The 24,020-nt window shown below is 44.3% G+C and overlaps 1 protein-coding gene and 1 long non-coding RNA gene across 4 annotated transcripts in view; one reads left to right on the top strand and one right to left on the bottom strand.

Moving 5' to 3' along the window:
* Window positions 1-302: 302 nt before the first annotated feature.
* The window catches only part of GABRP (gamma-aminobutyric acid type A receptor subunit pi), a 37,264-nt gene continuing 13,546 nt past the window's right edge, over window positions 303-24,020 (top strand). Inside the window, exons 1-6 of one of the 3 annotated variants that reach the window (XM_083431990.1) lie at window positions 303-468; window positions 571-660; window positions 5,633-5,738; window positions 7,537-7,652; window positions 18,014-18,081; window positions 23,029-23,246. In XM_083431990.1, coding sequence (XP_083288116.1) covers window positions 5,683-5,738; window positions 7,537-7,652; window positions 18,014-18,081; window positions 23,029-23,246 — 458 coding nt within the window. In that variant the 5' untranslated portion in view covers window positions 303-468; window positions 571-660; window positions 5,633-5,682. Of the gene's footprint in view, window positions 661-5,632; window positions 5,739-7,536; window positions 7,653-18,013; window positions 18,082-19,211; window positions 19,612-23,028; window positions 23,247-24,020 lie in introns of those variants that run through there. The other 2 variants (XM_083431991.1, XM_083431992.1) reach the window with 2 other exon arrangements.
* LOC310673564 overlaps window positions 18,493-24,020 on the bottom strand; it is a 349,698-nt gene continuing 344,170 nt past the window's right edge. The window contains exon 3 of the long non-coding RNA XR_014509111.1: window positions 18,493-18,697. This is a non-coding gene — a long non-coding RNA (uncharacterized lncRNA). The remainder of the gene's footprint in view (window positions 18,698-24,020) is intronic.

Below are 24,020 nucleotides of genomic sequence, written 5' to 3' on the forward strand. Positions count from 1 at the left end.
TGTTGTTTTGATTAATCAGCCACATCTTTTATTACATCTCTACCAGTTTTTCATATATATATGAAAATATATATTTCCATGCCTTGGAATGTAACTTAAATGGAACTTACATCTGTGTGCGTGCAGTAGGTACAGTTTGTGATGATCTAACTGGGGAAAAATGGTCTCACTGAAAATGCTGGAACATAAATGATGGCATGGGTTGGGTTGGGACAACGGCTGAGGGGGACGGGCCATGCAAATCGCGTTACAGGTAAAGTTCTGGGAAAGCCCACGGATTATTTACCTGCGGTTTGTGTCCCTGGGAGGAGAGTGGATTTCTACCTGCAGAGGTCAGCTGAGAAAGCACGTTCGCTTGACTGAGTGAAAAATCACAGCCCCAGAACAGATGCCCAGCATGATTGATCTCAGGCAGCATTGACTGAAGTGGATTATTAGTTGCAGCTGAATGAATGTTGACTCCCGACGGTGAGTCTCTCAGACTTTCATTGAGGGAACTCGGCTTGTGTAACACCTTGACAAGTGGATTGACTTATACAGCTTCTAACTTTCACTTATTTGCACGCACAGGCTTCAGCTGTTAGTGTCTGCCGCTTTGGTTTCGTGCCAACAAAACTGGGAGCCAGCACTGGTCATTTTGTGACGAAAAGTATACTAAATGTAAGTAAATGCTGACAATCCTTTTTCCTCCTGCTTCTTATCTTTTCTTTGGTAGTTTAATAGAGGCATACCGTTTTTGCGGGGTTGGGGCAGGGAGCGAGTTATACCATGGAAAACAGCTTAATGCCCATTTCTTGAAGGGCTTTCCATGGGCACAATGTTCTGAATTAATTTTTTACTAAAGTGTGCCGTAGTTCCTTCTTCTTGTTAGCTGAATGGGAGGGGTGCAGCTGGGATCATGGAAGGTACACAGGGCAGGGAGATCCAATGTGGTGATGGAGGTAAGGTTAATGTTGTCTTCAGATGTTTTGGCACTGAGATCAGATTCAGTTCCTGGTGTCTAATGCTGGCCCAATGAGGAATCTTCATCATCTATGCCTTGATTCAAGATGAGATCACATTTTTATTATTACAGATTCATCATGGCTAGAGATGGATAGGTTGGTATTTTTCATGATGGTTCTCTTATCTGGGCATTATTTTTCACTGCCACCACGTACAATATAAAAGCAATATACGTGAAGAGAAAAATGCAGCCTAAAATCAGGTGGTCTTTCAGGTAGAACAGGGGATATGCACCTCAGCTTTATAGAATCCCGCAGAACAAGTTCCACGGGGTGGAGAAGAAATCTTATTCAGTCTCTCCACCAAGTGGGAACAAAGCCAATGTAACGCCACGCTCCTGGCCGCCACCTCTGGCTGGCTCAGAAGTAAACCACGACCTTTGGTTCCGAATGCAATTGATTGAGAGTTCCTAAAGAATCTGGCGGGTCACACCTTGGTGGAGATTGTCCACTGGAATGGGCAAAGCAGTTTCTGTTCCAGATGTGGGACCTGAATCTATACTGACATGGGTCCAGGTGGTCAGCTTCCCCTTCAAATGCACATCCCAAATTTGCCAGTATGCAGTTGATTCCCACCCACGAAATAACAGCAATCTGGAAGCAGCCTTAGAATTCAATCCAGTGGCCGCTAGAATGGAGTTCCAGAGCCTTAGGATATATTGGGTGTCCAAGTGTTGGAGAAGATCTGATGTCAGATTCTTCCATCGTGAACTCCAAGTTGGCATAGATAGTTTGCCTACCTATTGTCTGGGAATCCTAAGGCCCGGGGGCCGGGTCTGGCCCAATTGCCTTCCAAAACCGGGCCACAGACGGTCCAGGAATCAGCGTGTTTTTACATGAGTAGAATGTGTGCTTTTATTTAAAATGCATCTCTGGGTTATTTGTGGGGGAAAGGAATTCGTTCATCCCCCCCCCAAAAAATATAGTCCGGCCCCCCACAAGGTCTGAGGGACAGTGGACCGGCCCCCTGCTGTAAAGGTTTGCTGACCCCTGATCGAGATGCAGTGGTACTTTGGGTTACATATGCTTCAGGTTACAGACTCCACTAAGCCAGAAATAGTACCTCGGGTTAAGAACTTTGCTTCAGGATGAGAACAGAAATTGGGCTCTGGTGGAGCGGCGGCAGCAGGAGGCCCCATTAGCTAAAGTGGTGCTTCAGGTTAAGAACAGTTTCAGATTAAGAACGGACCTCCGGAATGAATTAAGTACTTAACCCGAGGTACCACTGTACTGCTTAGCTTCACTCCATGTCTTTACTGAAAACAAGCCTGCTTGATGTCAGTGTCATCCTACGTGAACTTAAAACACGTTCAATATGCTCTCAATGACTTTGCAAGGACAGGGGTTGTTAAGTGGGTGAACATATCAGACGACACAGCGATTCTTCAAACAGCTCTTGTTTATTCACAGGCCAGAACAGAACTGAACTGAAGGGTTCAGCCAACCTACTTATATAGAGCTCAACTAGAACGCAACAGTAACCACTTTCTGTAACTCTCCCATCACTGAACGTCACTTTCAATCCCTTATTTGCATATGTGGACCTGAGTGAAAACTATCTACAGTATTCCCCCTGCTGGCCCAGGGTGAAAACTTCAGTACATAACAGGGGTGTCTTTCAGGCGAGCATGTCTATCATTAAACATCTTCTTATGGAAGAAGTCTTGAGCTTCTAAGGAACTCCAGAGCTCCCTAGCACACATTTTGAGCACCACTGAGAGTGTTTCAACTGAGCGATTGCCGTTCATTGTTTGGCTTTGGTGAGCAATAATACAGTGGGCAGCACAGAATGGTGGCATTAGATGAAAGCTAACTGCCCCGCCAGTTCATGCTTTGGTGAGCACAGCCCTGTGTAACTTCAGACTTTGAAGTCAGCGGCATGCCCACTCCCAGGAAAGTCAGCGAAAGCACTTCAAAATATAGCACATTCCCACTTCTGTTCCAAACAACCATACCCATCAGAATGAAGCAATGCAGTATGGCGACGCCAATACTTGCTTCCAAGTACGTATTGAACAAGTATTATAAGCCTATTTAGTGAGACATACAGTGCTACCTCAGGTTAAGTACTTAATTCGTTCCGGAGGTCCGAACTTAACCTGAAACTGTTCTTAACCTGAAGCACCACGTTAGCTAATGGGGCCTCCCACTGCTACCGCGCCTCCTGAGCACGATTTCTGTTCTTATCCTGAAGCAAAGTTCTGAACCTGAAGCACTATTTCTCGGTTAGCAGAGTCTGTAACCTGAAGCGTATGTAACCTGAGGTACCACTGTATTATGTTCCTCTGTTTGGACACGTGTTACATCCGTTCAGGAGAAGAATAGGCTAAGGCGTGGATAGGCAAACTTAAGGCCCGGGGCCGGATCTGGCCCAATCGCCTTCTCAATCCGGCCTGTGGACGGTCCGGGAATCAGCATGTTTTTACATGAGTAGAATGTGTCCTTTTATTTCAAATGCATCTCTGGGTTATTTGTGGGGCCTGTCTGGTGTTTTTACATGAGTAGAATGTGTGCTTTTATTTAAAACGCATCTCTGGGTTATTTGTGGGGCATAGGAATTCTTTCACCCCTCTCCAAAGAAAATATAGTCCGGCCCCCCACAAGGTCTGAGGGACAGTGGACCGGCTCCCTGCTGAAAAAGTTTGCTGACCCCTAGGCTAAGGTGTCAACCCTACACAAATTGAGACTGAGTGGATGGCATTATTTTTACACCTCCTTCCTGCAACTCCTGCAGCCAAGCTGGTGCCAAATGTATTGCTCTGGTTTTTTTGGACCAGAGGTGTGGGGGGGGGGGGCTTGTCATCTAGGCAGCCCAGGACCTCCATACACACTGCTCAGGCTTGCACCCCAGGGAGCTGCTAGCACAGTGTTTTGACTTCACCCTGGAGGTGCACTCCATTGTCTCTCAAGACAGACGGATGCCAACAGCATCCATTCCATACATGTAAAGCACTCTTATATCACTTTAATAGTCATGGTCAGTCAGTCAGTCAGTCAGTTTTATTGCACATAGCCAAAAGCTGCCGCAATGCACACAGAATCATGCAACAATTAAAAGAAAATATACTGGATTGATACAAAAGACTTAAAACATATATATAATCAAAACATTACGTACTGTAAACAGAACTATAAAAGTACAGTGGTACCTTGGGTTACATATGCTTTAGGTTACACACTCCGCTAACCCAGAAATAGTGCTTCCGGTTAAGAACTTTGCTTCAGGATAAGAACAGAAATCGGGCTCTGGCGGCGCGGCAGCAGCAGGAGGCCCCATTAGCTAAAGTGGTGCTTCAGGTTAAGAATAGAACTCCGGAACCAATTAAGTACTTAACCAGAGGTACCACTGCACCCCAATATACAAATCAAGACATTAAACAATAAAATTCATAAGCTAAAATCATCACATGGCCACTAATATATCAAAAAACAATGTCAATTAATACAGCGTGCAATTATACTCGGAGTTTGGTGACGAAGATAGAATATAGCTTGATGTAGATAGGGTCAAATAAATTCATCTCCTTTACAGTTGGTGGCTACCTTGGCTATATAATTTGCTCTAATTTTCCCAGCGGCAGCTGCAAAGAGTGCTACACGCCAGGTCACATACTTATCTGTGTCTGCGAGGAGATATAAATTCATGTTAATAGTCATGGCTTTCCCCAAATAATTCTTTTTTTAAAAAATATTTTTTATTAACAAACCAATCAGATCACATTAATTCCAAATTACAGAGCCAATTTTTAATTTTTTGTTGGGGGTACCCATGTTTCGAGCTCCGAAAGGGATCCAGTCATCTTATTGCTGCTGTTTTAATGTTCACAATTCTGTCCTTATAATGTTCACAATTCTATCCATTCCTTCTTTGTCGTTTTCCTCATCTCTTCTTGCTGTTTTCATATATTTTTCCTTTCTTTGTGACCTCTGATAGTCTCCACAAGCGAGTTGAAAACAAGCATTTTTATATCCTGTGTGGGTTTTCCCATTCATCCAAGAGTCTTATTCAGACAGCAGACGCATTTCATCACTTCCATAAAAACAATCTTGGCGTCTGCTCATTAATCTTCGCAGGCCTGTCACTCCCTTCTCGTTTCCCCAAAGAATTCTGGGAATTGTAGTTTGTTGGGAATTGTAGCTCTGTCAGGGGTCTCCTAACAATGCTCAGCACTTAATGTATGGCTGTAAACAGGGTGTGGTGTTTTTTTTAAACTGTGTGTGTGTATTAATTTTTTTAGGGTGGTTTGTTTTATGAGACAAAGTTGGGCTTCTAGAGGTTTGCTTGAGGAATTTGAGCTTTTTGAATTTCAACACCTATTGACTTGACCTGATTTGCACCTCCAGAGCTAATGTGTGGACTCTCTCTCTTTCACATCTCCTAAATGGTCTGATATAGATCTAGGCACTTTGTTATTTGTCATTTTTTTAAAAAAAGAAGATGAATTTAAAATAAATTTTTAAATACACATTTAAATGTGAACTTTTGTGTGGGCTTAAAAAAATTGCTGGTTGGTGCAGAAATGGGCAGAAACAGATATGTGGCTGATCATGTGATGCTGATATGAAAATATACTGATTGATTCATCCCTGCTTATACAGGTGAAATACTTATCTGCTTTGCTTTGCAGATCACTGACAAGTGAGCCATCTGAGCCAGTGGTGAAAATAATCTTCACAAATGTCTTGCAGTTGTTACTTCTCCATCCATGTCTGTCTTTTTCTTTTGTGTGAAGGGTAAGCTGAAATATTTAAGAATATCTGCCGCACAGCTAATCTGTTTATGCAATATAGAAGCATCCAGATAGTTTTCTGGGGCTATTGCATGATGTAAAAATCTGAGGCGGGAATTTAGATAGGCTTTCTAAAGTGTCCAAATCTTTTTTTTTTTTAAAGAGGATATGATGAAAAGGCAAAAAAGATATATATATATATATATATATATATATATATATATATATAGCCTTTATATTTGTGTGTAATATATATATTACACACACACACAAACTATATATATGAATGAGAGAGAAAGATGCAAATTTAGGAAATAATTACTAGAATGTATATTTCACAGAAGGCTAGCCAATTAATTTCACTTTCCAACTAAAATCACCCCAAATACATTATTGTATTAATTTGTACCCCATCCACATGTCCCCCAATTAACGTATTCCAATAATGTCTTGCCCAGTAGTAGCAGCAAACCAATTCCATTTCAATTAATTACCCCCATCTCAGATTTCCCCCCAAAACTCTAACTGGAGTGGAAATCATTGCTGGAATCCCACACAGAAAGAGTAGTGACTTTGCTGCGGACTCCCCCCCCCCCCCTTGGTGGGTCTCACATAACAAAATAATTTAACTGTTAAAGGCCAGGATAAAAAGGCTTGTCTTCAGCAAACAGCAAGAGCTATGCAGTTAAGATGCTAAGTAAAGGTAAAGGGACCCCTGACCATTAGGTCCACTTGTGACCGACTCTGGGGTTGCGGCGCTCATCTCGCTTTACTGGCCGAGGGAGCTGGCATACAGCTTCTGGGTCATGTGGCCCGCATGACTAAGCCGCTTCTGGCGAACCAAAGCAGCTCACAGAAACGCCGTTTACCTTCCCGCCAGAGCGGTACCTATTTATCTATTTGCACTTTGACGTGCCTTCGAACTGCTAGGTTGGCAAGAGCAGGGACCGAGCAACGGGAGCTCACCCCGTCGCGGGGATTCGAACCGCCGACCTTCTGATTGGCAAGTCCTAGGCTCTGTGGTTTAACCCACAGCACCACCCTAGATGAGTGGTTTTCCCCCTCCATACCACGAACCGCTTGAAAATTGCTGTGGGTCTTGGCAGACTGCTTCATGGTTTTTCTTCCAGTTGTAGCAACACTAGCCAGTAATTTGGCAACTGCAGTTCTGTTCCAGTTAAAGTTATAGCTTTCCTTACCTGGTAGCTGTTGATTATACGATAATGGCCACTTATTTGTTGTTTGGCAATTATCTGGAGCAGCAACAGAAACAAAGTTCAGTGTTCTACATGCCTTTTTTTTAATAGCGAAAAAATCCTGCCACATGGCTTTGCGCCCATGTTCTCAGCCTCTAGAGGTGAGGCAGAAAGCGGCTGATGATTTATATTGGACACAGGGAAGGACTCTTCCTTTGGCTCATACTTAGCAGATTATCTCATACTTGCTGTCCTAAATATTCAAGTATTTAGTGTTTCTTTTGCGCTGGAAAATTATTCTTGACTGATAATTAAATCCTGCCAAGTGGGGGTCTGTTGGCGGGGAGTGAAAAAGGTCCCTATTTTCATCTGAGGAATGTGGGAGAGTAGGCAAGGCCTTGTTTTTAATCCAGTGACAATTAGACACCGACTACCTTCTCACACAGAACCACAAGCAGGCATTTAGTATTTACATGCTGCATAAATGCAATATGAAGATTCTGTTTGGTTTATGAGTGTTGGCTGCGATGAGAAGAGGAAGGCTGCAGCTGCGTAACAGATGAGTAGGCACTGCCACATTCAACATTTCTTACTTTTCGTTTTCAGAAAGTGCATCTTGGGTCATTATGCTGACACGTCAGATAGCCGAGCCTCAACATCCCTCCCTGGATTCGGGAACCTAACCCGGGGATACAACAAATATCTCAGGCCAAAATTTGGTGGTATGACATCATCAGCATCTTTTGTAGTTGTGTAGGACCTGCCAAAGCCTTTCAGCCTTGAAGAGAGGAAATAATTTATTGGTCTTTATAATTTTGTCTCTATGCCCCTGTTTAAGCTGAACTTAGAGACCCTTGCCTATTCCCATTCCATTCCATTAACTTAAGATCAGTTGCCCTTACCCTAATTCCAGTGTTCAGTTTCCACCTGTATCTGGAGCAAGAAGGCTGATCGCCGAAGAATCGATGCTTTTGAATTATGGTGCTGGAGGAGACTCTTGAGAGTCCCATGGACTGCAAGAAGATCAAACCTCTCCATTCTGAAGGAAATCAGCCCTGAGTGCTCACTGGAAGGACAGATCCTGAAGCTGAGGCTCCAATACTTTGGCCACCTCATGAGAAGAGAAGACTCCCTGGAAAAGACCCTGATGTTGGGAAAGATTGAGGGCACAAGGAGAAGGGGACGACAGAGGATGAGGTGGTTGGACAGTGCGGGAGACAGTGGAAGACAGGAGTGCCTGGCATGCTCTGGTCCATGGGGTCTCAAAGAGTCGGACACGACTAAACGACTAAACAACAACATCGCATCACCTCTGTCATCTCTTCTGCAGGCTAACCCTACCCAATACCCTCACCTGTTCCATTGTTCATTTACTAGGGAGTTTAAAGCCTTCCTACTAGGTATAACTGAAGATGAGATTCTCATGAAGGCATGCAACTTATTTCTCTATGCAACAGCTGCGGCCATACACTAGATGTTGGAAAGAAAGTAAAACTAAGGAACAATGGCTATATAAATTGACAGAATTTGCAGAACTTGCCAATATGAAAGCCAACATAAGAAATCTGGATGAAAGGGTGAATGGGAAAGCTTTGGGGAGTACCTAAGAAAATATGATACTGCAATTAATTTGCAAGAAGGAGTAATCACATGAGCAGCAGTCAACTATAATTAAGGAGTAAAAGGGATGAAAGAAAGGTGGAAAAATAAATGGAGATGCAGCAGATCTTAGGTTTATTATGAATACCGTGGAGGAAACACGATGTGAAAATGGAAAAATGGAAAACGCATGAATATATATATATATATATATGCTTTCGTAGATTTTCACGGGTACAGGAATGCAGGTTTTGGTGTCCTCGGGTGTCTTCCCGTGTAAAAGTTGGGGTGTCTAGGCGACGTTTCGACGAGGTCTCACTCGTCATCTTCAGGCTGGTGCTTTCGGCTTCTTGTTACTGGAACAGAGCAGGATCTCAGTGTTTGAGTTCCTATAAATACTGTTGAGGAGGTGTGGTGTATAGCCTCCAATGTTCTGGGCAGAGAGGAGGTTCCCAGGCTAGTGTGCCTTTTCTTCTTTTGTTCCTTAATTACTTGAGGGATATCTTGAGTGATTTCTTGAGTGATTTCCTGAATCCCACTTAGGTGGGTCATTAGGTGTGGATTAGTTGCTAAAGCCTTCGTGTCTTGAACTCTTGAACTTTGTGAAGAGTTTTTCTGAGAAGATGGCTGTACTGCACTTGGTTGTGCTCTGGCTTGGCTTCGTGTATAGGGGCGAGCTGTGGTTTTGTGGCCTGTGCCAGCCAGATCTGTGTAGGGATTGCAGGGGGGTGCAGCATCCGGAGGTGCCACCCTGGTTTGGCTACTGGATGGTGTCTGTAATTTATCTGTGGAGAGGGTCTGGGTTTGGGTCTGGTGTGGTTGATTGGTGATGGCGTTCTGTGTGCCTCTGGATCTGGTGTCAGATTTTGTGGGGAGGGCTAATTTCCAGATGTCTGGCAAGCGGGATGTGTCGTCACGCTTGTTCATGTTGTGAGGGTGTTTCTCTATCTCGATGGCTTCCATGATTATTCTCTTGTGGTGATGTTCCATGTTAAAGAGCAATTTGGAATCTGCAAAATTAATTTCGTGTCCTGTTTCTTTCATGTGTTGGAAAAGAGAGGAAGTTTTTTCTTCTTTTTTGACGGCATTCTTGTGTTCTGCGATCCGTGCATTTATTCGTCTGTTTGTTTGTCCAATGTACGTGGCTGGGCAGACTTTGCAGGGTATTTCATAGACCCCTTGGTTTTCCAACTGAATTTTATCCTTGGGGTTTCTGAGGATATTGGCTATTTTTTGGTTGGTGCAAAAGGCTGTTTTGATATTGTGTTTATGGAGGATTTTGCTAATTTTATCTGTAGTGCCCTTGATATAAGGAAGGAGGGCTATGCCATTGTTTTCTTCTGTGTCTTGGTTTTTGGGGGGTGTTTCTTTTTGGATTAGCTTCGTAACCCTGTTTTGCTGGTATCCATTGGCAATTAACACATTTGAGAGATTCTGTAACTCAGTTGTCAAGTGGTCTTCGTCAGCCAGGCGTTTGGTTCTGGAGATGAGAGTCTTGGCTACGGAGTTTATTTGTGCAGGGTGGTGGTGTGATTGTGCATGTAAGTAGCGGTTGGTGTGTGTTTTTTTCCGGTAGATAGTGTGTCCTAGGGAGCCATCAGGTTTTTTGTAGATTAGGACGTCAAGGAAGGGAAGTTGGTTGTTGGCTTCTATTTCCATAGTGAATTGTATTTTGGGGTGTAGGCTGTTGAGATGTGTGAGGAAGCTATCCAGTTTTTCCTTCCCGTGTGGCCAAATTACAAAGGTGTCGTCAACATATCTGAGCCAAAGTTTGGGTTTGTGTTCTGACTTGTCTAAAGCATTGGTTTCAAAGTGTTCCATGTACAGGTTAGCGATGACCGGTGAGAGGGGTGATCCCATAGGTGCTCCTTCTATCTGTTTGTATCTTTGTCCATTGTGGATGAAGTACGTGTTGGTTAGGCAGTGGTTGGTCAGGTCCAAGATGTATTCGGGGGGATTGTATTTGTTTTGAATGGCTGTCAAGGCTTCATTAATGGGCACTTGTGTGAAGAGAGATACAACATCGAAGCTCACAAGTAGGTCATTGGGTTGTAGGTTTTGCTTCTTTATTGTTTCTATGAACTGGAAGGAGTTTGGAACGTGTGAAGAGATGGATTCTGCATCACCCCTCTCACCGGTCATCGCTAACCTGTACATGGAACACTTTGAAACCAATGCTTTAGACAAGTCAGAACACAAACCCAAACTTTGGCTCAGATATGTTGACGACACCTTTGTAATTTGGCCACACGGGAAGGAAAAACTGGATAGCTTCCTCACACATCTCAACAGCCTACACCCCAAAATACAATTCACTATGGAAATAGAAGCCAACAACCAACTTCCCTTCCTTGACGTCCTAATCTACAAAAAACCTGATGGCTCCCTAGGACACACTATCTACCGGAAAAAAACACACACCAACCGCTACTTACATGCACAATCACACCACCACCCTGCACAAATAAACTCCGTAGCCAAGACTCTCATCTCCAGAACCAAACGCCTGGCTGACGAAGACCACTTGACAACTGAGTTACAGAATCTCTCAAATGTGTTAATTGCCAATGGATACCAGCAAAACAGGGTTACGAAGCTAATCCAAAAAGAAACACCCCCCAAAAACCAAGACACAGAAGAAAACAATGGCATAGCCCTCCTTCCTTATATCAAGGGCACTACAGATAAAATTAGCAAAATCCTCCATAAACACAATATCAAAACAGCCTTTTGCACCAACCAAAAAATAGCCAATATCCTCAGAAACCCCAAGGATAAAATTCAGTTGGAAAACCAAGGGGTCTATGAAATACCCTGCAAAGTCTGCCCAGCCACGTACATTGGACAAACAAACAGACGAATAAATGCACGGATCGCAGAACACAAGAATGCCGTCAAAAAAGAAGAAAAAACTTCCTCTCTTTTCCAACACATGAAAGAAACAGGACACGAAATTAATTTTGCAGATTCCAAATTGCTCTTTAACATGGAACATCACCACAAGAGAATAATCATGGAAGCCATCGAGATAGAGAAACACCCTCACAACATGAACAAGCGTGACGACACATCCCGCTTGCCAGACATCTGGAAATTAGCCCTCCCCACAAAATCTGACACCAGATCCAGAGGCACACAGAACGCCATCACCAATCAACCACACCAGACCCAAACCCAGACCCTCTCCACAGATAAATTACAGACACCATCCAGTAGCCAAACCAGGGTGGCACCTCCGGATGCTGCACCCCCCTGCAATCCCTACACAGATCTGGCTGGCACAGGCCACAAAACCACAGCTCGCCCCTATACACGAAGCCAAGCCAGAGCACAACCAAGTGCAGTACAGCCATCTTCTCAGAAAAACTCTTCACAAAGTTCAAGAGTTCAAGACACGAAGGCTTTAGCAACTAATCCACACCTAATGACCCACCTAAGTGGGATTCAGGAAATCACTCAAGAAATCACTCAAGATATCCCTCAAGTAATTAAGGAACAAAAGAAGAAAAGGCACACTAGCCTGGGAACCTCCTCTCTGCCCAGAACATTGGAGGCTATACACCACACCTCCTCAACAGTATTTATAGGAACTCAAACACTGAGATCCTGCTCTGTTCCAGTAACAAGAAGCCGAAAGCACCAGCCTGAAGATGACGAGTGAGACCTCGTCGAAACGTCGCCTAGACACCCCAACTTTTACACGGGAAGACACCCGAGGACACCAAAACCTGCATTCCTGTACCCGTGAAAATCTACGAAAGCAAATATCTCACCTCTACGGGGAGGAAACCTTCCAGCTGACAAGAACCTACGAGAAACTAGAAATCCGAAGAGCCACCATCTTATGTGATCTCTTGTTCCTACGCAACTGCCGAGACAACAACTTAATTCCCACATGCTTCCAACTTAAATTCCACTCTAAAACCCCAGCTACCGAAAGGATCCTGAAACGAACTGAACTATCTCTAATCAGAAACGAACTACACAAGAAAAGATACCTACTAAACCAAACCAACAAAGATCTACTCACTCTTCACCTCAAACTCTGTAACAAAATCCACCCTGCACTCTGGGACAAATGCAAACAACTAGCCGTCTGGAGAGCTGAAACGGAGACCTCACACAAGACAGACACACACACCAACAAACTCCACAAACTAGAGAAACGCCAGAAGCCCAGCCACCCTCCACAACAACCCATGAAACAAACAGTACATAACATATCAGACAGGATCCTCACCTCAACTGAAACCAAAGTACTCTCCAAAGGTTTCAACTTTGCAGTCGCCCCGAGACGCATCCCCACGGAAAACATCATATGCGGAGTCGAAGCTAGCCTAACCAAAATCAATCCAGATGAAGCCAATAAAATCAGACTTGAAGTCACCAACATCCTCTGCTCCAGCAAACCACCCAGAAGCAATTTACACAAAGAAGAACAGAAAGCACTCACCAACCTGAGGAAAGACAACAACATAATCATTCTCCCAGCAGACAAAGGTAATGCCACTGTTGTGATGAACACATCAGACTACCAAACAAAACTATCAAATCTACTCCAAGACCCTACCTACCAACCTATAAAAACAGATCCCACCACCTATCTGGAAAAAACCACCAAATCCAAAATAAAAGCCTCTCCTATCAGTGAAGAAATCCAGCTAAGAATCATCCCCAGAGAAAAATCATCCAGATGCCCCAAACTCTACGGCCTCCCCAAGATACACAAAGAAGGAACACCACTCAGACCAATAGTCAGCTCCATAGGCTCACCTCTACAAAATCTCGCTAAATTTCTCGCCAAGCAACTTCAGCCCTATGCAGAATCCATCTCTTCACACGTTCCAAACTCCTTCCAGTTCATAGAAACAATAAAGAAGCAAAACCTACAACCCAATGACCTACTTGTGAGCTTCGATGTTGTATCTCTCTTCACACAAGTGCCCATTAATGAAGCCTTGACAGCCATTCAAAACAAATACAATCCCCCCGAATACATCTTGGACCTGACCAACCACTGCCTAACCAACACGTACTTCATCCACAATGGACAAAGATACAAACAGATAGAAGGAGCACCTATGGGATCACCCCTCTCACCGGTCATCGCTAACCTGTACATGGAACACTTTGAAACCAATGCTTTAGACAAGTCAGAACACAAACCCAAACTTTGGCTCAGATATGTTGACGACACCTTTGTAATTTGGCCACACGGGAAGGAAAAACTGGATAGCTTCCTCACACATCTCAACAGCCTACACCCCAAAATACAATTCACTATGGAAATAGAAGCCAACAACCAACTTCCCTTCCTTGACGTCCTAATCTACAAAAAACCTGATGGCTCCCTAGGACACACTATCTACCGGAAAAAAACACACACCAACCGCTACTTACATGCACAATCACACCACCACCCTGCACAAATAAACTCCGTAGCCAAGACTCTCATCTCCAGAACCAAACGCCTGGCTGACGAAGACCACTTGACAACTGAGTTACAGAATCTCTCAAATGTGTTAATTGCCAATGGATACCAGCAAAACAGGGTTACGAAGCTAATCCAAAAAGAAACACCCCCCAAAAACCAAGACACAGAAGAAAACAATGGCATAGCCCTCCTTCCTTATATCAAGGGCACTACAGATAAAATTAGCAAAATCCTCCATAAACACAATATCAAAACAGCCTTTTGCACCAACCAAAAAATAGCCAATATCCTCAGAAACCCCAAGGATAAAATTCAGTTGGAAAACCAAGGGGTCTATGAAATACCCTGCAAAGTCTGCCCAGCCACGTACATTGGACAAACAAACAGACGAATAAATGCACGGATCGCAGAACACAAGAATGCCGTCAAAAAAGAAGAAAAAACTTCCTCTCTTTTCCAACACATGAAAGAAACAGGACACGAAATTAATTTTGCAGATTCCAAATTGCTCTTTAACATGGAACATCACCACAAGAGAATAATCATGGAAGCCATCGAGATAGAGAAACACCCTCACAACATGAACAAGCGTGACGACACATCCCGCTTGCCAGACATCTGGAAATTAGCCCTCCCCACAAAATCTGACACCAGATCCAGAGGCACACAGAACGCCATCACCAATCAACCACACCAGACCCAAACCCAGACCCTCTCCACAGATAAATTACAGACACCATCCAGTAGCCAAACCAGGGTGGCACCTCCGGATGCTGCACCCCCCTGCAATCCCTACACAGATCTGGCTGGCACAGGCCACAAAACCACAGCTCGCCCCTATACACGAAGCCAAGCCAGAGCACAACCAAGTGCAGTACAGCCATCTTCTCAGAAAAACTCTTCACAAAGTTCAAGAGTTCAAGACACGAAGGCTTTAGCAACTAATCCACACCTAATGACCCACCTAAGTGGGATTCAGGAAATCACTCAAGAAATCACTCAAGATATCCCTCAAGTAATTAAGGAACAAAAGAAGAAAAGGCACACTAGCCTGGGAACCTCCTCTCTGCCCAGAACATTGGAGGCTATACACCACACCTCCTCAACAGTATTTATAGGAACTCAAACACTGAGATCCTGCTCTGTTCCAGTAACAAGAAGCCGAAAGCACCAGCCTGAAGATGACGAGTGAGACCTCGTCGAAACGTCGCCTAGACACCCCAACTTTTACACGGGAAGACACCCGAGGACACCAAAACCTGCATATATATATATATATATATATATAGTCATTTACAGTGGTACCTCGCAAGACAAATGCCTCGCAAGACGAAAAACTCGCAAGACGAAAGAGTTTTTTGTTTTTTGAGTTGCTTCGCAGGACGAATTTCCCTATGGGCTTGCTTCGCAAGATGAAAACGTCTTGCGCCTTTTTCTTAAAACCGTCAATGCATTCCTATGGGAAACTGTCAATGCATTTCCTATGGGAAACCGTGCTTCGCAAGACGAAAAATTCACAAGACGAAAAAACACGCAGAACGAATTTATTTCGTCTTGCGAGGCACCACTGTACTAGGGAGTAAGCCTCACAAAGCTTGGGACGCGGGTGGCGCTGTGGGTTAAACCACAGAGCCTAGGACTTGCCGATCAGAAGGTTGGCAGTTCGAATCCCCGCGACGGGGTGAGCTCCCGTTGCTCGGTCCCTGCTCCTGCCAACCTAGCAGTTCGAAAGCACGTCAAAGTGCAAATAGATAAATAGGTACCGCTGTGGCGGGAAGGTAAACGGCGTTTCCGTGCGCTGCTGTGGTTCGCCAGAAGTGGCTTAGTCATGCTGGCCACATGACCCGGAAACTGTATGCCAGCTCCCTTGGCCAGTAAAGGGAGATGAGCGCCGCAACCCCAGAGTCGGTCACAACTGGACCTAATGGTCAGGGGTCCCTTTACCTTTAAGCCTTACAAACACATTAGGACTTACTTATGAGTAAACATGCATAGCCCAACATTGCACAAAGCCTGGTATGTTCCTTCCTTCACAGTGCAATTCGATAGTTTCAGTGTATTATTCTTATTATTGCTAAACATTTTCTGTACTTTGCGTACTCTTAATAGCAGACACCTCCTAACCTAGCAATAATAAATATGACCTTAGCAGGTGTAGAGCAATGTAAGCGGTTTGAAATGCCGGGACCAAATTTATTTATGTAGTAATTTTAATATCCCACCTTATCCCAAGAATTCGGAAAAAGCTAACTAAACGCTGAGATGCAGCGGTTTTTATGCTGCCATATCACTGGCAGGTGTAAGCTCCATTGAGTTTAACGGCACTTTCTGCCAGGTATATGTCTGTAAATGACTATAGCCTAATGGCCCTTTAAACAGTCTTTCAGTGCAGCAGATAAAAAGAGCTGGAATGGGAGAAAGAGAAGAACTGGACCAAAAAAAAAAAAAATTGAAAAAGCATCATAATTTAAAAATGTAAGAATATAGATATCTTTACAGACAGATAAACAATTATAGTGATTACTTCACCCGAATGGTGGTCAAGGCAGCAGAAGGAATAACTCCCAGCTGATGGGGCAACATTGAAAGGGCTAGTATATATTTTTAGCTTTTTTATTTATTAAACTTATTAGTTGGTTGTCACCCAAAGGTCTCCAAGCAACTTACAGCAAAGAAAAATAGAGGAATTGCCTGGTTATGTCAGGGCATAAGCAAATGCTTTCTAAGTGAGTGAACAGGAAGAAGTCTATATTATAACTAGGATTTTGTGTCCAATCTTCTTTTCACACACCATTATAATCTCCTGTCTATGCAGTCAACACATCAGATGTCATTGTCAACATCATCTCATAAGAAGACCTCAAGATGCTTATTAATCATAACAGTCATTCTGCTTCTTCATGAAAAGGCCATGCACTGTTTAGGTAACCTTCATTTTATGATGAATCTGACCTTCTTCAACTTGGCCATCTTCGTTCTTTCAATGGCCCGCATTCCTGTAGAACACAGGAGCTGGTCATTCACATTTTGAAAGCATCTGCTTCAGAATTAATGAGCTAATCACATCCTGGTCTCCCCTGCCAACACCCCTCAGTTAAGGAGCTTTGCACCGTGAGGCCTAGGCATGTCTACTCAGCAGTAAGCCCCAAGGATGTTAATGGAATTTACTGCCAGGTAAGCATGTATAGAATTACAGCCTCAGAGGGCTATATTCTTAATGCATCAGCTCATCGTGATAATAAACGCCACTCTTCCCAAATGTCCTGGCAGGTCAACGGGAATTTTGATTTTGTCCTTATTCATGCTTTCTGTCTTTTGCTGAGTAGGCAAAGATGTCACAACCTGTTTAGGAATGCATTCAAAACTATCTTCCAGAGTGGGGACTGAGTCATAGCAAAGCAATAAGCTCACCTTTAGGGCTGGCCGATGTGTCAACCTATCGTCCGAAACCGATTTGAAGTCCATATCGTGATATCGGTTTCATAATTTTTGACCTGACAATATATCACAAATCATGACGTGCAGTGGCGTAGCGTGGGGGGTGCAGGGGGGGCCGGCCGCACCGGGCGCAACATCTGGGGGTTAGGGTTAGGGGGCGCAAATCCACGGGTTAGGGGGTGCAAATTACTTGCCTTGCCCCGGGTGCTGACAACCCACGCTACGCCACTGATGACGTGTGAGTGCGCTATGCAAAAATCACAATGTTGGGGAAAACATGAAGCCGTCTCTCGATTCCTGCAGCCCCAGTTAACTGTGCCAGCTCAATTCTCCTAGAAGAGGCAGCGAATCACAAGAGCAGATGCTGGCCCAAATCACGATGCAGGAAAAACCATGAAGCCAGCCAACGCCCTGTCATAGCTTCATCCTTATTTCAGACATCATGATATATTGGTCTATCACAATGTTTATTGCGATGTTGGTGATATATTGCGATGTTGAAAACCTAGCCCTGCTCATCGTATGCTAAGTCATTAGACTATTGGTACCCTTAGCTTGGTACCACCTAGACTGATTCTGCAGTTTAAACTTCCCATTCCTTTCCTTTTGCAGGAGAGCCTGTGGTAATAGCCATGAGCCTTGACATTGCAAGCATTTCCAGCATTTCTGAGAGTGATATGGTAAGCAAACAATCCTGGAAGTGGGAATAAAAGGAATTAAGGAAGCTCCGGGGAGCAGGGAGTCGGTGGGAATCTAGATGCAGTTTCTGATACAGTCATACCTCATGTTACGTCCTCTTCATGTTACGGGTTGCGCTCTTTTCATGTTGCGAACAGGCCTCCAGAACGGATTTGTAGAGTTGGAAAAGGTTCAGGAAAGGGCAACCAAAATGATCAAAGGCATGGAGCAACTTCTCTATAAAGGAAATAGGGAAAGGGTGGCACTGTGGTCTAAACCCTGAGCCACTTGGGCTTGCTGATTGGAAGGTTGGTGGTTCGAATCCCCATGACGAGCTGAGCTCGTGTTGCTCTGTCCCAGCTCCTGCCAACCTAGCAGTTCCAAAGCATGCCAGTGCAAGTAGATAAATAGGTACAGTGGTACCTCAAGGTTACATATGCTTCAGGTTACATACGCTTCAGGTTACAGACTCTGCTAACCCAGAAATAGTGCTTCGGGTTAAGAACTTTGCTTCAGGATGAGAACAGAAATTGTGCTCCAGCGGTGCGGTGACAGCAGGAGGCCCCATTAGCTAAAGTGGAGCTTCAGGTTAAGAACAGTTTCAGGTTAAGAACGGACCTCCACAACGAATTAAATACTTAACCCGAGGTACCACTGTACTGCTGTGGCAGGAAGGTAAACAGCATTTCCATGCGCTCTGGTTTCCGTCACAGTGTTCCATTGCACCAGAAGCAGTTAAGTCATGCTGGCCATGTGATCCGGAAAGCTGTCTGTGGACAAACGCCAGCTCCTTCAGTCTGAAAGTGAGATGAGTGCCACAACTCCATATTCGCCTTTGACTGGACTTAACCATCCAGGGGTCCTTTCCCTTTTACCTTTACCTACCTTTTGTTATTATAGACCTCTGGTAAGGGAACCTAATATGCAGGAACAGGAGAGTAAAAGCAAGTTAAGAAACCCCAGTTTGGTCCAAGGCGCAAAGGGCATAATTCTCATGAACATGGTGAGCAATGTGTTGGCGTGCCAGGCAGTGTCTCCTTGTTATTCAGGTGAACAGCAGTTGGCCAGTTTCTCTCTCCTTCAGCATCAGCATGACATCACAATGGCCTGTGTCTCTCCTTCTCTCACATCCGTGTGAGAACACAGTGGCCAGTCTGTGAAATAGGCAGCATCAGCATGAGATCACAGTGGCCAGTTTTTCTCCCTCAGGTGGCTAGCATGGGCCACAGTGGGCAGCCCCTGTCCTTCAGGCAGGGAGCATCATCTTGTGGGGAGAGGCATTCATTTGTCTTCATTCCTCTTCCACTCAGACAGGCAGTAGCATGTGGGCAGAATATTTATTTCTCTTGCGGAAGCTGCCAAAAGCAGCACAATCTCTTTCTCAGTGCGGTGAGCTTAGTTGGGAGCAAATGGTGGACCCTGTATGTTCTTCTCTTAGTGAGGTGGCCAGCAGAAGTATGAGTGACATGGTCATCTCACTGAAATGGGCAGCAGCATGCGGACAGAGAAGCAGCAGGCAAGGCAAAGAGCAGGCAAGTAGACAATCCATCTATTACAGGGCCTCTATGCTTACAGGAAGTGGATGCCGGTGGCACTTTGGTCTAAACCACCGAGCCTCTCATGCTTGCTGATCATGAGGTCGGCAGTTCCAAGTCTGCATGAAGGGGTGAGCTCCCATTGCTCTGTCCCAGCTCCTGCCAACCTAGCAGTTCAAAAGCACACCAGTGCAAGTAGATAAATAGGTACCACTCCAGCGGGAAGGTAAACAGCATTTCCATGCACTCTGGTTTCCATCACAGTGTCCCATTGCACCAGCAGCAGTTTAGTCATGCTGACCACATGACCCGGAAAAGTGTCTGTGGTCAAACGCCAGCTCCTTCAACCTGAAAGCGAGATGAGCACTTAAACCCCATAGTCACCTTTGACTGGACTTAACCGTCCAGGGGTCCTTTACCTTTACCTTTTACCTGTAAAGGAAGGTTACAGTATTTGGAACTTTTTAGAAAAGGTGAGTAAGAAGCAATATGATAGAAGTTTATAAAATCCATATAAAATCTCCTTCTGTTGCACCCTACCTTCCCTCTCTTATGCCATAACAACAATGCTATCATCTCCAATTCCTTCTGTTACTCATGGTTCAAATCCTGCTCACAAATTCATCATACTGGAGTATTTCTTTAAGTAGTCCGAAAAAGACTTCCATTCTTCCATGAAACAAATGTCATTAGATTCTCTTATTTTGGCTATTAACTTTGCCAATTCCACACTTGCTTATCTATTCTTCTTTGGTGGGGACTTCTTCTTCCTTCCATTTTTGTGCATAAAGAATCCTAGTTTAATCAGCTTAATCATCTTTTTTAAAAGAACTTCTTTCCCTATAATCCCTAAGAGAAAAGCTTCAGGGTTTGTTGGTATAATCACTTTAAACATCTTTTTCATCTCATCATATATCATTTCCCAAAATACCCTCGCTTTCTTACAAGTCCACCGCATATGAAAAAAAGATCCCTCTACCTGTTTACACTTCAGAAGTGTATAAAATGCTGCAAGTGGCTAGAGAAAAGTTTTTCCGCCTTCTTAATAACACTATAATTTGTGGACCTCTAGCAAAGCTGAATGTGATAGTTGTTAAATTTCAAAGTCCTGCATAGTTTGACCTTGAAATATCAAAAGGACCACCTGTTCCTATATGATTTTGCCTGCCCGTTAAGATCTGGAGGTTGTGTTCCTGCTACCCACTGCCATATGGGATGATGAGTGCATGCAGCAGTCTTTTCAGTGGTGGCACCAAATTTCTGGAACTCCTGCCGGGGGGATGCTCCTTTAGACCCTGCTACCGGATCCCTGGTGTCTGTTTATGGCGATGCTGTTTTTAGCAAATGGATTGTTTCTTTTAAATTCCTTGTATTGTTGTCACAGGGACGCGGGTGACGCTGTGGGTAAAACCTCAGCGCCTAGGGCTTGCCAATCGCATGGTCGGCGGTTCAGATCCCCACGGCGGGGTGAGCTCCCGTCTTCGGTCCCAGCTCCTGCCCACCTAGCAGTTCGAAAGCACGTCCAAGTGCAAGTAGATAAATAGGTACCACTCTGACGGGAAGGTAAACGGTGTTTCCATGTGCTGCGCTGGTGCCGGCTCACCAGAGCAGCTTCAGCATGCTGGCCACGTGACCCGGAAGTGTCTCCGGACAGTGCTGGCCCCTGGCCTCTTAAGTGAGATGGGCGCACAACCCTAGAGTCGGACACGACTGGCCCGTACGGGCAGGGGTACCTTTACCTTTTATTGTTGTCATAGTATTTTGTTTGTGGGCTGCTCTGGCCAAAAGAGGTGTTAAAATAAACAAACAAAGAAGCCCAGACTTGAGACACTGCAGGCATCTTTTGAAAATAAGGCACCTCTGAGATGAGAATGACAAATAGATGTCCGAAGTCATTGGTCTATAGAACACCGCAGCTTTTTAGTATCCATTTAAATGCAGAACTCCGTTGAAAGCTGCTGTCTACTGGGGTTTGGAACCCGTAGGAAGTCTTTGCAAGGCTGAGCCAATCTTTCATGAAGCTAACTTTCCAGGTATCCCAACGCTATTAATCAACAAATATTATCTTCATACAGTAGTCTTCTCATCACTATAGCACTCACATTTTCAGGTCTCACGCAGAACATTATAGAGATGTACTCTTTTGCTAGATAAATAATTGAACTACAAATGACCCGGGGGTTTTCACCTTCATTGCTGAGATTAATAATTCACTGCTTTGAAATGCATAATGGTGCACCATCTCAATCATTTAGGTGGAGAAATTTCCCCCCTAACAGCATAAGAATAAAATCTGAAAGCTAGAAATGATATACATGAAGTCTTGGGATGGCTTTTTTTGGTTAACAGCTTTCATTCCAAAGCTTGTTAAAGTCTATGCACTCAACACAAAAGGAATCCTTTCACCCAGCACTGAAGTAGAGTGAAACATGATATTCTGAATGCAGAGAGCAATGAATTCTACTTTGCCTGCCATGATTACCTGAGGACAAGGCTGATGTTCAAATGCGGCAGGCGAGAGACACACCTACAGTGCCATACCTGCAACAGATGTGAATTTAAACTACTTAAGCTATGCTAAGGAGCTACGGCGGGTGGGTTGTGGCCTCATCCAAGTTGGGTTGCAACAGGAACACTCCCACCGTGCAAATACATGGCAAAAGATTAAGAAATGGGTCCTCAGATGGATGGGTGTTTGGGTTAAAAGTAGATCCTGGGTCTGAAAAGTTTGAAGAATGGACCTTTAAAGCCCTTAAAGGCCTTGGCCCAGTATACCTGAAGGAGCGTCTCCACCACCATCATTCTGCCCAGACACTGAGGACCAGCTCCAAGGGCCTTCTGGCGGTTCCCTCACTGTGAGAATTGAAGTTACAGGGAACTAGGCAGAAGGCCTTCTCGGCAGTGGCACCTGCCCTGTGGAACGCCCTCCCATCAGATGCCAAGGAAATAAACATCTATCAGACTTTTAGAAGCCATCTGAAGGCAGCCCTGTTTAGGGAAGTTTTTAATGTTTGATTTTTTTGTGTTTTTAACATTCTTTTGGGAGCTGCCCAGAGTGGCTGGGGAAACCCAGCCAGATGGACAGGGTATAAATTATTATTATTATTATTATTATTATTATTATTATTATTATTATTATTATATTTATCTATCTATCAATTAACTATAAAACAGCAAAAACTGTACTGAGTAACAGAGCAGTGTGGAGAACTAAAAGAATCAAGATGAGCAAATTTCAGAAATGCCTATAGGCATTTTCAGAAATGCCTACATTCAATAAATATATGCTCAGAGCACCCTTCGGATAAGGTAGTTGAACTCCACCTGTCAAATGTCTTTCTAATTTAGAGAGTTTTCCTTTTCCATGCAGCAAAGTCCTGAATGCCTGCTCATGGGCTGCCTTCTTTTTTCCAGGACTACACGGCTACAATATATTTGCGACAACGCTGGACAGATCCTCGCCTGGTTTTTCAGGGGAACAAAAGTTTCACTTTGGATGCCCGACTGGTGAAATACCTGTGGGTTCCTGACACGTATATTGTGGAGTCTAAGAAGTCTTTCTTGCATGAGGTCACAGTAGAGAATCGGCTAATACGGCTGTTCTCTAACGGCACCGTCTTGTATGCTTTGCGGTAAGTCTTGCATGTGCTCCTACTGTTTTGCTACCCTTTGCTACCCTTGAGTAGCAGAAAGATTGCAGACTGGTGCAACAGTCAGGAATTCAAGGCCCAAGAGACACCATTAGATTCTGAGGGTCAGGAATATCTGGGGAAATAGTTTTCTCAGTTGCATATTTCGTCATACTTCTCATAATTCATTGTCTCATTATTCCATTCTTTCTACAGCTGTAGCTTCCTTTCTTCAAACACTCATCACAGGTATCTCATGCTTTTAATAACACACTGACATGCTGCAATAGAGAACTTAGGTACAGGGAATGTACTGGCTAATATCAAACAACTATTGAGGCCGCTGTTTTAAATGAAAAATAGTATGGGATAAAAAGAATGTATGAGGCACACAAATGAACATCTATAACACGGGCTTTTTGGGGCTAACCAAAAATACCACAGGGACACTGGTGGCGCTGTGGGTTAAACCACAGAGCCTAGGACTTGCTGATCAGAAGGTCGGCGGTTCGAATCCCCGCAACGGGGTGAGCTCCCGTTCCTCAGGCCCTGCTCCTGCCAACCTAGCAGTTCGAAAGGACGTCAAAGTGCAAGTAGATAAATAGGTACCACTCCGGTGGGAAGGTAAACGGCATTTGCGTGTGCTGCTCTGGTTCGCCAGAAGTGGCTTTGTCATGCTGGACACATAACCCGAAAGCTGTACGCCGGCTCCCTCGGCCAGTAAAGCGAGATGAGTGCTGCAACCCCAGAGTCGGTCATGACTGGACCTAATGGTCA

This window comes from Podarcis tiliguerta, assembly GCF_965153285.1.
Source record: "Podarcis tiliguerta genome assembly, chromosome: 3".
In the NCBI taxonomy this organism is placed as follows: domain Eukaryota; kingdom Metazoa; phylum Chordata; class Lepidosauria; order Squamata; family Lacertidae; genus Podarcis; species Podarcis tiliguerta.